This window comes from Erigeron canadensis, chromosome 9, assembly GCF_010389155.1.
Source record: "Erigeron canadensis isolate Cc75 chromosome 9, C_canadensis_v1, whole genome shotgun sequence".
NCBI classification, from domain to species: Eukaryota; Viridiplantae; Streptophyta; class Magnoliopsida; order Asterales; family Asteraceae; genus Erigeron; species Erigeron canadensis.
Genome location: NC_057769.1, coordinates 27,001,902 through 27,016,323, shown reverse-complemented (window position 1 = coordinate 27,016,323; position 14,422 = coordinate 27,001,902). Strand labels below are relative to the sequence as shown.

General features: G+C 32.3%; 2 protein-coding genes across 2 annotated transcripts; one reads left to right on the top strand and one right to left on the bottom strand.

Annotated features, from left to right (window-relative positions):
* Positions 1-249: 249 nt before the first annotated feature.
* On the bottom strand, positions 250-2,475 carry LOC122583450. Its single transcript, XM_043755852.1, has 4 exons — positions 2,018-2,475; positions 980-1,855; positions 422-546; positions 250-338 (listed from the first exon to the last, which is right to left on the bottom strand). Exons 1-4 carry the CDS (start codon positions 2,473-2,475, stop codon positions 250-252), a joined length of 1,548 nt encoding a protein of 515 aa, XP_043611787.1.
* A 6,934-nt stretch (positions 2,476-9,409) lies between these two features.
* On the top strand, positions 9,410-13,533 carry LOC122581458 (protein TIC 62, chloroplastic). The gene is made up of 9 exons (XM_043753691.1): positions 9,410-9,727; positions 10,778-10,890; positions 11,033-11,086; positions 11,508-11,592; positions 11,770-11,875; positions 12,516-12,602; positions 12,710-12,807; positions 13,005-13,114; positions 13,324-13,533. The coding sequence occupies exons 1-9, from the start codon at positions 9,454-9,456 to the stop codon at positions 13,387-13,389; spliced, it is 993 nt and encodes a 330-aa protein (XP_043609626.1). The 5' UTR covers positions 9,410-9,453; the 3' UTR covers positions 13,390-13,533.
* Positions 13,534-14,422: the final 889 nt, after the last annotated feature.

Sequence of the window (14,422 nt, the reverse complement as noted above, 5' to 3'; positions counted from 1 at the left end):
AACAATGTTTTTAAAACCGGACCGGAAGGCGAACCGGTATCTTTACTGGTTATTGGTCGGATCGGTTGGATCGGTCGGGCCGGATTAGAGAACCGGAAACATTAAAAATATTATAATAAATATAGAAAAAATTTGAAAAAAATCCCAAATAATTAAAGTCTAAAAGCAACCATTCATCATTCAAAAGATCACTAGAATCACTAGGAGTTAAAATATTAAACATTTAAGATTTAAGTGCAAGACATAAAACTACAGATCATCCAATTCATCCTCAGTAGCTTCAACTTCATCATCATCATCGAGTAGAATCAAATCATCATCTTCATTAATATTTTGGCCTAAATTTAACAAATGACAATGAAACTTACATTACTATAAAATATAAAAGTTCATTATACATCATTAAAATAAGAATACTAACCTGCTTGTGTTTGGGACGGGTCAATATTGGCTGGCGGCTCTTCGTCTATCATATTTTCTAATTCATCATAATCAAGCTCTCCTGTTGGCTCTTCTTCAACCACCCAAAATTCGGTTCTATCAATGCTTTGATAATCACAGGATCATATGGTCGTTTATTCTCATTTAACCTAATAAGTTCAATTGTTAATGTTTTTATTCAAAAGAAAAAAAAAAACTAAAATAAGAAAAATAATCAACATAGCCAAACCTATTTTGTAGGCGTAAGTTGTAATGGATGTAGACCAGGTCACTTAGCCTTTGGTGCTCTAAGCGGTTCCTTCTTTTGGTGTGGATTCTCTCAAAAACACTCCAATTACGTTCACATCCGGAAAAAGACGCAATTTGACTTAAAATTCTAACGGCAAATGATTGCAAGTGCGGGCAATCTCCACCAAATGCTTTCCACCACTCATCTAATCATACAGTTTGCATAAACTTTACACTTATACTTATAAATTATAATAGTATAATATTTAAAAATAATAAGTAATGTAGTCTAACCAGGACGAAAATTTACTGAAGACAAAGCGAGAGGTCTACCAAAGCCAAAGCGAGAGGTCTACCAAAGCCACCTGTCTTATCCCGAAATTTGGCTAAATCTGAAATATATATTCGGTTACCTTCAGACATCTTCTCAAGCATATCAAGAACCCCCTCAAATCCCTCTTGCTTTTCCTCACGATTATCTCTTTCATATTGAAACGTTAGATTTAGCCAGTAAGCTGCTGCATGAAGACTTTTGCGTAACATCTTATCCCAACGAGCATCAACAATGTCAACATATTGCTTATAAAGACGTTTCTTCCTTTGAAACAACTCTTTGAGGCCATTCTTAACCCTAAGCATACCTTCAAACACATAACCTAATGAAGGTTTTTCATCAGAGTCGCACACACGCAAAAGTCTCAAGATCGGACTCATTACCTTAACTGTTATCAAACAGTTTTGCCAAAACTTGTCCTCTAAGATAGTTTGTCTCACATCTTTAGCTTTTGGCATTTTTAACATTTTCTTGAAATCATTAGAGGTCACTAAAGCTTGCAAATCAGATTTGTGATCACATAAACTCTTCAAGGCAATAAATGAGGTACCAAACCTGGTGGCTCCTGGGCGAATGATTTCTGTCCAACCAGGTCTTTTTCTCAACCAATTTAAGGGCCATTTATGGTTATACATGAAAACTGTTATCCGTGATGCAAGTTGTATCAAATTAGCCACTTCAGGTATCTCTGAAACGTCCTTCATGATCAAATTTATACAGTGAGCTGCACATGGAGACCAAGAAATCAATGGGTATTTTTCACTTAATAATCTTCCTGCCGCCTTGTGATTTGCAGCATTATCAGTGACCAAGTGAACAATGTTCTTAGAACCAACAATCTCGACTATATCACTAAACAAATTGCATAAGCGTTATGCATTACTCTCAATATCAGACGCATCAACAGATTTGATGAATGAAACCCCCTTTGGACAATAAACCAAGAAATTAATTAGAGGTCTTTGTCAAGCATCCCTCCATCCATCACTCATTATAGTGCAACCTGATTCTGACCAATATTCTCTATAAGAATCAACTATGAGTTTCACAGATTGTTTGGCATCTTTTAACAAACTCACACGAACGGCATGATAGGAAGGTCCAGTATATCCATGTCCCATAGAAGCTACTTTGCTCATTGCAATTGGAAGTAGAGGAGAATTAATAGCGTTCATCGGTATACAAGCATCATATATCCACATTGCAACAGCTAGATCGGTATCATGTACCCTTTCTTTACTTTGCCAAACTGATTTAAGTGAAGGCTGAGAAGTATCATGCGCACCCCTTGGAAAATATGATTGTGCATTGTCGGATGTAGAAGATGCTTTCCTTTTAGTACCAACACTTCTTTGTGTGCTAGCAGTCTGCTCTTCTTGAATTCTAGTTGTTCCATCGCCACGAATCTGTTTTGGTTTTTGTGACCCCTCAAAAGCAAGTTTTATTTTAGTCCTAACATCTGCCAGGGACATCTTTACATGACACAATATTTGCTTTAATCCCAGCAAGATGTTGTTTCATTCTGTTAATGCCCCCTCCACGAAATATATTTTTGCAATGTCTACATTCAAACACTTGTTTTCCTGACCCGTCGACTACTTCATTAACATGGTCCCAGGCGATATCCTTCTTTAAACGATGACTTGATTGGGTGCTCGAGCCTGGTACAGGCTCTTCTGGATTCATGCTCTACAAAATAAAACTAGCTTCATATTATAGCTAGTCTCAAATCAGTAATGTATAACACATGAACTTATTAAAGTCGATAGTTTGAAGTTTGGACAGAAACCATGTATCTAGTACTTTTCATTTCACTTAGGCATTTTATCAAACACCATAAGTGCATAAACTGATTTTACTAATAACACATTTCCTATGTAAACTTAAACCAACCAGATTATTAAACCATGAATATAATCATATATATATACAACTCATACAAGTATATAACTTACAACTTCACAAAATTGATGGAATAATTAAAAACTATAAATATACTTTTTTTTTTTTTGAAAGGCAGTAACGGATAAATGACTAACACCCTCCACGCGGATGCGCCCACACCGGTTCATCTCCTGGCAATACCCTAAACTGTTTGCTCCTCATGTGTTAGATGAGTATAACATTGCTAAGGCCCCCTCACCACATTTGCATGTGGCAGGATTCGAACCTGAGACCCCCCAGGAGGAAACCACTTTGTGGAAAACCCCCTGACCACTGGGCTAACACCCCAATGGCAAATATACTTATTAGTTATTATAAACGATTTTATTTTCTAAAAAAAAGGAAGTGAATTACCTCTTGTCTATTGTGAAGCTGCTTTACTTGATGAGAGCTTGGAAGATGTGAAGAACTGAAGATTCAATTGGAACTTAGGAATTGATTAGAATTAGGTTTTGAAAAGAATTTGACTGCCCACGTTTCTTTCATCAAGTTAGGAATTGATTAGAATTAGATGATGAAAAAAATTCAACTTAGGTTACTGCCCACGTTTTTTTTTTTACCCCAAAATATGACTAGCCACGTTTTTTTTTAAAGAATTTTTAGGGATTATTTAGTTAAGTAGCCCAATTCAGAAAAAAACTAAAAAAAGTCCACTAACCTGAACCGCTGGTTACTGGCCCAACCACCGGTTATTGGCCCAACCGCCCGGCTCTTTGCACGTCCGAGCCAACAGCATCAACCGGGCCGTTATGTACACCGGGTCACGGCCCAACCGGGCTAACCGGCCGGTACGGTTCGGCCACGAAAACATTGGAAATGATATGAACATGTCAAAGGTTGCCCAAAATATACCTTGAGAAAAATGGAAGGAACATTTCCAAGATTTGGGTTGGCTTTCATTCTCGTGGATGATGGCAGTTGGAATTGTATCATATGGACTGTGAAAGCTTTAGATATATGTATATTATCATTTTCGCTAGTTATTGAAAATGATAAAAAAAATTTACAGCCATATATATTTGATACTACTTATTTCTATGTAAGAGTAGTCAATAAATCATTTTATGTTATAAAACAATATGCAAAAAAATTTGATAACAATAGAAAGTCTAGTATACTTACTGGTTGTTTGATGATTTCCTTTATGTATGAGTAGATTGTTGCGTGTGCAACACATATGGAGCACTAAGACCATTTTGTGGTTTCTGCATATTCCCATTCATTATCCCTCTAATTTGTTTGTACAGTCATGGATTGGCGTTAATTAGGAATCTGAAAAGTTCATTTTTATCATAAAGAAACTTTCTTGACATATTAATTTGAACATAAATTCCCATATAAATTTCTTGATTTTTTTCACTCAACATACATGCACCATAACAATTTGAACATAATAAACATCAATGCATTAAGCCCCTCATAAATTCAATCATAAGTTTAATCACAATTTTTGTTTTAAATAAGTAACTATAACTCAACATTATATCATAGATAGATAATAATACATCCTAATATATAGGATTAACAAAAAAAATCTTACCATAAATATCAACAATAAATATATCATTAAGCAACTGCTATATTTATTACAAATTAAAATATATACACAACCACACGTACCGACATCTCTATCAAATCTAAAATATCTAATATAATAGTCATCAAATCAAATAAAATCAAATTAAGTAATATAATGATACTGGAAAAGATATCTACACACATTATAGTAGTTATTAAATTTAAATAAAATATACCCAATATGTACATATAAATACTGACACATATATACATAAATCTACATCTATATCTAGTCCAATTAAAAAATAAAAATAGTAATGATATAAAGTTAAATAATTTAAACCCACAAAAACATACAAATGTATACAGATAAAGATACATATATACATATAAATACATATAAATAGAAATTAGATACACATACATATACATATAAATACATATACATACATATAAATAGAGATAGATACATACTCATCACTTTCATAGTTTATAGACACGGGTAAACCACCGGAAAAGTGGCAAGTTATGACCGGCACGCCTTTCAGCTTTCCAATCATCCTATCAAACCATTCTCGAAGTGATTTGATTGAGTACATTGTGAAAAATTAACTTTTAGGGTTTAAGAAACCGTGGGAACCAAATTTCAAAAAGGAAAGAAAAAAAACTAATAAAAAAAGAAAAATGCACATAGAATGTGGGAAATAGGAATTATTCTAATGTATATATATATATATATATATATATATTCAGGTAGAGAGGCTAGGTTTTCACAAATTTCTCTTTCTAAATCTAAATATATTTACGTGTGTTTTTGATTTCATTTGTAAAATATATTTTGGGTTTAAAAGTTACATTTTTTGGAAAGGAAAATAAATTAAATATTGGGTTTGCACACTCAATTTGGGTGAAAAATCCCCACATACTAATTTTATAATAATTTTTTTTCTAGCATATATTTGGTATGCGACATTAGGAAATCTCACCGTATAATGGTCACGTACCCTAGATTGGAGAATATAATTCGAATAAGAAGAAAGAAAAGAAAAAAGTTTGCTTCAATGTAGATGATGTAATAGAAAGAAAGAATCTCTATTGGTTGCTATTACATCATTAATTTTATGTTAAAAAAAGAAAAGATAACTTTAACCACATTTAACGATAGATAGTTCAAAGGTCCTAATAACACACAACTAACACTTACATTCAGCATTGAAAATCATAAATTCCTATATAAATTTTTTCATTTCTTTCACTCAACATACATGCACCATAACAATTTGAACATAATAAACATCAATACATTAAGCCCCCCATAAATTCAATCATAAGTTTAATCACAATTTTAGTTCTAACTAAAGAACTATAACTCAGCTTTATATTATAGATAGATAATAATACATCCTAATATATAGGATTGACAAAAAAATCTTACCATAAATATCAACAATAAAAATATAATTAAGATACTGCTATATTTATTACAAATTAAAATATATACACAACCACACGTACCGACATCTTTTTCGAATCTAAAATATCTAATCTAATCATCATCAAATTAAATCAAATCAAATGAATTAACATAATGATAGTGATAAAAATAGGTAAAGACATTATAGTTATTAAATTCAAATAAAATATACCAAATACATAAATATAGATACTGACACATATAGACATAAATCTATATCTATATCCAATCTAATTAAATAATAAAAATAGTAATGATATAAAATTAAATAATTTAAACCTACAAAAACATACAAATATATACAGACAAAGATACATACATACATATAAATACATATAAATAGAGTTTAGATACACATACATAGACATATAAATACATATAAATAGAGATAGATATATACTCATCACTTTCATAGTTTACAGGCACGGGTAAACCACCGGAAAAGTGGCAGGCTATGACTGGCATGCCTTTCAGCTTTCCAATCATCATATCAAACCATTCTCGAAGTGATTTGATTGAGTACATTGTGGAAAACTTAAAACTTTTAGGTTTAAGAAACTGTGGGAACTAAATTTCAAAAAGGAAAGAGAAAAAACATAAAATGAAAAAGGAAAAGAGAATGTGGGAAATGAGAATTATTCTAGTGTATATATATTTCAAGTAGAGCGGCTAGGTTTTCACAAATTTCTTTTTCTAAATCTAAATATATTTAAGTGTATTTTTGATTTCATTTGTAAAATATACTTTGGTTTAAAAATTACATTTTTTGGAAAGGAAAAAAATTAAATCATTTGTAAAATATACTTTGGCTTTAAAAATTACATTTTTTGGAAAGGAAAAAAATAAATAAATATGGGGTTTACACACTTAGTTTGGTTGAAAAATCCCCACATACTAATTTTATAATAATTTTTTTTCGAACATTCAGTCGGTATGCGACATTAGGAAAAACCTCACCGTATAATGGTCACGTACCCTAGATTGGAGAATATAATTCGAATAAAAAGAAAGAAAAGAAAAAAGTTTGCTTCAATGTAGATGACTCCACCTTCAACCTCTCACTTAACTGAGTATATTAGAATATGTTTTTTAAATGGGAAAATGAAAAAAAAGCATTATAGTTTTGAAAGCGTTTTTAAAATTTTCATTTGTTTTCTAGAAAAGAAATACTCTTTCCATTTTTTAAGAAATTAGAAATGAAAAACTAAAAAACATTTTACACAACTACAAACGCCCTTAAAAAACAAATGAAGTATGTTTTGTTAATTATGTCGAGTATAATTAAACTAATATTGTTTATTCTAGATACTTTTATTTTAAGTACTAACGGAACAATTTTTTTTAAAATTGAAACCACTCATTCATTTGATTGTATATTGTTTGATTAGCAAAATAGATTAAATAACTAAAGGAAAAAATAAAAAGAATATATATTTTTCTTAAACTATACTAATTTTAAACAATTTTGAATTTATATTAATTTGGTAAATAAGTTTGCATATTATACTAGTTTGGAAAAAAACTTAAAGATTTAACGACAAGGGCTAATGTTGCAGAAAAAGAAAGCTGCACGGAAACCGAGTAACGCTATTTATATATATGGAAAATGCTAAACAAAGCTCTTAGGGCTTTACTTAATATGTATAAAAAGATTTTACGTTTTCATATCAAAAGTCCACCCTTGATTTTTATGGTAAATTTACAACTATTTAATGCATCTTAATAAAAGCCCTTAGGTCTTTGTTTAGCAAATACATACATTTTGTAGTTTAAAGAAAAAACAAAAGAAATTTAATTTAAGATTTTGAAACCAAGTACATATAAAAGATTCTTCATTAGATTAAGAGAAAATGTCACAAATGGTCCATGTGGTTTGTTACATTCGCATTTTGCCCCCTGTGCTTTTTTTTCGTTGCAACTGGTCCCTGACTTTTTCATTTTCGTTGCTAGAAGCCCTTGACACTAACTTCAGTTAAATTTCGCCGTTTAAAGAGGGCATAAATTGTCCATTCAAGTTACACTACCACTATATTTACTCATGTTTTGTCCTTCTCTTTCATTAAACCCCCAAATTAAACTTTCCCAAAAAAAACCCTAATCTTATTCTTTCACTCTTCTTCCTTCTTCACTGATCTACAAACACACACACAATCAATCATCATGCATTATTTTTCATCTTTCTCTTCCGGTCACCACCACCAAAATCCGACCAAACACACAACTCTAAATCCAAATTCATATTTCTTTTTCTGTAAATCCTTCATCTCTATCCTCATTTTTAATCATTATCTATGAATCTATTATGAAGCAACAAAATGTATATCACAAGCCCAACATTAACTATAATCTATCCAAACTATCGCTAAAAAAACACGTTAAAAAAATACGTACATAATTGCTTACCAGAAGCATATTTTTAGTCCGAGGCATCTTCAAATTGAATATCACAAATCTTCATGTTGCTATTAAATCTAAAATACCACAAATTAAAAAAAAAAAAAAATCTAAAACTTATATCCAAGGATGATGATGAATTGCATGTCATGTAACAAAGCTACAAACATATGCCCACTTTCATCCACTAAGAATGTTGTAAACACGAAAATGAACATGTGGAGAATAACAAACATATGTCCATTTAAAGGTATTATTAACTCCTTTCTATTTGGTTTTTTTTAATCTGATGCATTCTTTTTGGCACATACAAACAAGATTCACCATATTTGGCATCTTTTGGTTTCCTACAATAGATTATAGCGGACGGGGGCGGTGCTTCTTTCTGGAAGCTGGTCCAATCAACCATCCAACACCGCCACCTCCATTTTTCTATTTTTCCGGCGCATATATATACTCCATCGGGGTCTTCTATATTTATTTGTATTGCTTAAACATTGTTGATTAAACTCAGAGATAACGTCATGAATCAAGATTTGATGAACTTTTACAAATGGGTTTGATTTATGATGAGAAACTTGATTAATAGAATTGGGTTTTGATTGGTAAGTGATTATAAAAAAATGATATTGGGTTTTTGAGTGATTGAACTAGTTGGGTTTTGCTGAGGATTAAAAAATCGGAGCTTTTTCTTGTTAACATAAATTAGATTATAGAAGATAAAGATTAGATAGATATGTTAGTATATGTATATATATATATATAGATCTGGTGTAAGATAAATAGAATAGGTATAAACATATTAAATTCCAAATGATTTATTATTACAAATAGTCCTTGTGATTGGAAATGGGACGATTATACCCTCACGTGATTCGCACGTGAAGGGTTTTAACGGTGAAATTTAACAGAAGTTAATACCAGGGGCTTCTAGCAATAAAAATGAAAAAGTTAGGGACCAGTTGCGACGAAAAAAAAGCACAGAGGGCAAAATACAAATGTGACAAACCACAAGGACCATTTGTGACATATTCTCTTAAGATTTAAAACCATAACCACCACCCATCCATCCAAAGAAAGACTCCCACCATTTCATTTCCATTCTTGATTTCCGTCACTCATGGCTTCCAGACTATCCCTCACAACTGAAGTCGTCCATCTCCATAATAAAATAATCCCCACAACACATTTCCTTCAAACTTGCCCTGTTTTTTCCTCATTATTATTATCTCTTAATAATAATAAAAGAAAACATCATGTTTCCAAACGACACAAACCATTTGTTTGTAGGAATTCATTAAAACAAGAAACTGTTGACAACACCATTAACCCAAATCTGTCTTCACCTGATAATAATAAAGTTGTTCTTGTCACTGGGGGCACCGGTGGAGTTGGTACAATTCTTTTTTTTTTTCTTTACATTTTAATTGTGTAGTATTATTTGATATGATAGTAAAGTTGGTTGATTTGTCATTAGGGTAAAAATTGCTATGGTGGGCGACTTTTTAGGAAATTTTCTTTTATAGAAAATGGACACATGATATATAGAATTTGGAACCTGATATGATATATAGAATTGTGTAGTATTATTTTATATGTAAAAGGATCAGGTTGTGTAGAAAACGGATTTCAGCGTATCATATTCATTGTTGGAGGTTATGATTTTTGAATCCGAATAGAGGTGATATGAGAGGATTTGACTAGTCATGGTTAGAATTATGTATACATGTCTATGAAAATTTATGCGGTTTGTATTTATATGTGTTCTAAATGATTCTTAAGGGTACCGTATGAAATGGGTATATAGAGACCGATCTTGTTCAGGCTACGTGTGGAAAGTTAAGTCTTTGGCTCTGATGTACGTGGCTTAACTGATGTTCTTGTTGCCATTTTTTTTGACTTTTTCCCTGTCATCCCTAAATGCTTACCCAATTCGGTTCGAATCCCTGGTCTCTTTTAAAACTATTAGGACGCCTTACCCCTCCTTTAAGATAGTAAAATGCCATCATATGAGGGAGAAGTATCTTGAGGTTTCAATAGTTAAATGGCATCATATGAGGGATTAGTATCTTGAGGTTTCAAGTTGAGCTTTTGATATAATACTACGAGTTTCACTTCGAAGATTTTTCTCTTCATTGATATGAAAGACTTTAGTTACAACATTTGAGTTCTTCTCGATTTTTGACTTTTCTCCTCCACTATAATAAAAACCAGTTCTTGTAATAGACCTTATACTTGGAAAAATACCACCTAGACAAACTAGTTATTAATAGAAATCTCAACATATGCTAGTCAGGAAGTTTTTTTTTTGTGGACATTCCCTTTTTAAATGAAGAGGAAAAAAATCCACATTTTAAAACTTCCCTTTTAACTATGAGGTTGTGTATCAGGCTATCAGTATATTATGAAAGCCTAATATGTACTGATATGTTACTTCTCCGCAGGACAAATAGTGGTAGCATCATTGCTAAATCGGAATGTTAAACTGCGGCTATTACTCCGAGATCCAGCGAAAGCCACTACTTTATTTGGAGAACAAGGAGAGGAGAAAATGCAGGTCTGTTTTGTTCTATTTTTGTTTCTTTTTCAATCTCCTCTATGAAAGACAATAAAATATGACACCAGTATATTGACCATCTTCCATTTATGAGTCGACCAATATATGATATGAAATTTTATTTAAAAAGGCCTTTTGGTAGGTGATGAAAGCTGACACTCGAAACTCAGGGGAGCTTGACCCATCTATGTTTGAGGTTTGTACTCTCAGGTTCCATTAAGGTTTTCTTGAACGGTCAGTTTTCCAGTACTGGTATTTACTTCGACCGTTTACTTGTGAATTGTTGATGTTGATTAGGGCATTTATCTCTAATGGGTATGTTATATAAACTTAGCCTAAAATAAAAAGGGTCAAAATGGGCCAAAAGTTGGAAAAAGCGTATTTTTAATGCATTAAATCTCCTAGATCATTTTCTTAAACAAGATTAGATTTTTATTGAAATAATATAACTTTTTATTCACATCTGACCCACTAATATTTAAAAAGAATTCGATAAAAGTGTTTGTGTCAAACCAACCAGGCTCAATTTGATCCACACACAAGAAAATCTGTTGCCCAATCCACCCATTTTCCCCTTCTAGTTTTCTGCAATGACCTGTGAATATTATGATGCACAGGGCATAACACATGTTATATGTTGCACCGGTACTACAGCTTTTCCATCAAAGCGATGGGATGGGGATAACACACCTGAAAGAGTAGGTCTGAATCATCCTTGGTGGAAAATTATCTGGGAATATTATTTTATTCTCATATATATTAGTGCATGAACATATGCATATACTTACCATTAAATTTTGTGTTAGTTTTAATCTTTGGGCCTTTCATAATTTGTGATATCCTTCATTTCTAACGATTTAACGTCATTTGGCATTGAAGACTGGGAAGGCGTGAGAAACCTTGTATCAGTATTACCTCGGTCACTTTCAAGACTCATCCTAGTTTCATCAGTAGGAGTTACCAAGTCTAATGAACTACCTTGGAGGTATGGATACCATCTAAGTCCATGCTGTTAAATTCATTTGTCTCTGAAGAATCATGTGTTAGTACTTCAACAAATTCGGTCAATACATTCAACTATTTTATATGTTCACTCTTGTTTTTACCCTTCTCTGTTGCCCATCTGGAATCTGAGATCTCCAGGTATTTTTGTGTTCTGAAACTGACGTGGTATTTGGATTTTCATTTTGAAAGTGATTTTATGACATGTAATCTTAGAGTCGGATAACCAAAAACTAAATGTGATGTCCGAGATAATGATTGAATGTGCTTTTGCTGTTTGAAGTTGTAATGATGACATTTTTGTAAGGAAAATGGGGAGCAACAATTTCTCTAGTTAGGCTAAAAAAGGGGACAATCGTTATCCAAAACTGATTATTTGACCACAAAAGAATCAAATAATCAGGAGATATATTTATCCAAACCGTTAAACCATATTTTTGTGACATCAAGTTGCAATTATTAGGCAATCTGTTTCAAAATGCATATCCAGACACCCTTATCTAGCAGATGGTTAATTAAAACACCCTTAATGCTTGTTACTTATCATGTTCGAACATGTCTATGGTGCAAGTAGAAAGTTAAAACTAAAAGTTTTCTTAAATTTCACTCCACCGTGATGTCAGCATCATGAACCTTTTTGGTGTTCTCAAATACAAGAAGATGGGAGAGGACTTCGTTATTAACTCCGGGCTTCCTTATACTATAATAAGGTTTGCGGTTTATAATCTCATTCCTCAATTTGTATCAAGAAGATGGTTTTACCTCTGTCACATACTCACATTCTGTACTTAATAGTGCTGTATATTTGTGATATTAGACCTGGTAGGTTGACAGATGGACCTTATACATCATATGATTTAAATACTCTGCTCCAAGCTACAGCAGGTGAAAGACGAGCCGTTCTTATTGGTCAAGGTACTTGAATCTCACCCTTTTTACGTTCGCTACAAACTGTTAGTATGATTTTTATTGCCAATTTGTATAGGATTTTATGCTCTTCACCATTTTCAGGGTCTTAAACCAATTTGAATACATGACCTTTTTGTTGATTTGTTATAACACTGGTGTTTTTGTGGGTAAATATTATTCTTTTGATTGTTTGTGCTTTTTAGGAGATAAACTCGTAGGAGAGGTTAGTAGGCTGGTAGTTGCTGAAGCTTGTATACAAGCCTTGGACATAGATTTCACCGAAGGCCAAATATATGAGATCAATTCTGTCCTGGTAAGTAATATGAATTTTTATATGCGTGAAGACTAGAAAGTTTGTTCCCCTGATAACATATCATACATGCATCTAATATTATGGCAATATTAGTCATTGATGCAATCTTGTATGAGGTCGGTCTGTTACGTGTTGCAAATAATACTAAACGAGTTTTACAATGGTTTTGAGGTAAACGAGTTATATTGTCAAGTGCTGTTATGGTGTAGGGTGATGGACCAGGAAGTGATGCAGAAAAATGGAAAGAATTGTTTAAAGCTGCTCAACTGCAATAATGTATGCATATGCATGTTTTGTAATCTATCAATTTGTTCAGTCATCTTGTAATTAACTCCAAAGTTGTATCCAATCAAATGTATATCAACATGATTACAGTTTTGCAAAAATATATGAAAGGCTGAAAGGCTTGTGTTTACAAATAACATTTGTAAATATTTTATTTATGTTATTTAAAGATGCTTCTTTGAAGATTAGTAGTATATTTTTGTTGTCAAAATTTTAAATTTGTGAAATGACATGATTTATTTTTTGGATCATGAATTTATCAACGAAGTGACATGATTTTTTATTTCCAAAATGACATGATTTTTGCTTATGTTATTATATTTTTTTCAGAATTATATCTTTGTGATTAAGGCGGACTCTATTCATTACCTCAATATCAAACCGGTTACAACTTACAAGCATATGTACAATGTACAGTCTATGACTTAAAGGTTACATAAATACAAAACCGTGAAAAAAGGATTTGGACAACCCAGCAGCTGGCATACGAGCTAAACGTAAGCTGATCGAGACTATCATTTTCATGTTCGTAAGCTGATGTCCGTTCCAAGATGATGGTAACTCCTTTTAATAATCCCTTTATGCTACCAACTATTTAATTCGGACTACTTTTCCTCTTGGAGAAAGCTTTAATTGGAACGGTTTTTGCTGATGAATAATAGTAGATAAGACGAAAAACAAAGCAAGTTAATAATACATTAAAATTATTACTAGTAGTTCCATCTATATTTATATGAAAGAAACATTGTTATGTAAGTAAACAGACAAGTGAATATTTGTTGTATCTGTGATCACCACTCCGTTCTTGATAGTAGGGATGGGCATGAGACCGTTCTGATCCAGGTAATTAAAGATGGTACCGGCCAATCCCGAAAATCACAAAACTTGGTACTGGTCCCTGACTATTAGATCACGAGTTATATTTAGCATAATTAAAGGGTAGTCAATTGTAATATCCTAGTATTATTATCATCTTATACGTGGTCTTATATGGCATCAGAGCCAATGGCGGCCTGTAACCCT

Excerpts from the sequence above, each read along its gene's own strand:
- LOC122583450 (XM_043755852.1), bottom strand. The coding sequence starts at position 2,475 with ATGTCCCTGGCAGATGTTAGGACTAAAATAAAACTTGCTTTTGAGGGG. Across the intron at positions 547-979 it reads GACCTCTCGCTTTGTCTTCA|CATTGATAGAACCGAATTTT; the intron begins GTAAATTTTCGT and ends TGATTATCAAAG. Across the intron at positions 339-421 it reads CCCGTCCCAAACACAAGCAG|GCCAAAATATTAATGAAGAT; the intron begins GTTAGTATTCTT and ends TGTTAAATTTAG.
- LOC122581458 (XM_043753691.1), top strand. The coding sequence starts at position 9,454 with ATGGCTTCCAGACTATCCCTCACAACTGAAGTCGTCCATCTCCATAAT. Across the intron at positions 11,087-11,507 it reads TTGACCCATCTATGTTTGAG|GGCATAACACATGTTATATG; the intron begins GTTTGTACTCTC and ends TATGATGCACAG. Across the intron at positions 11,593-11,769 it reads TAACACACCTGAAAGAGTAG|ACTGGGAAGGCGTGAGAAAC; the intron begins GTCTGAATCATC and ends TTGGCATTGAAG.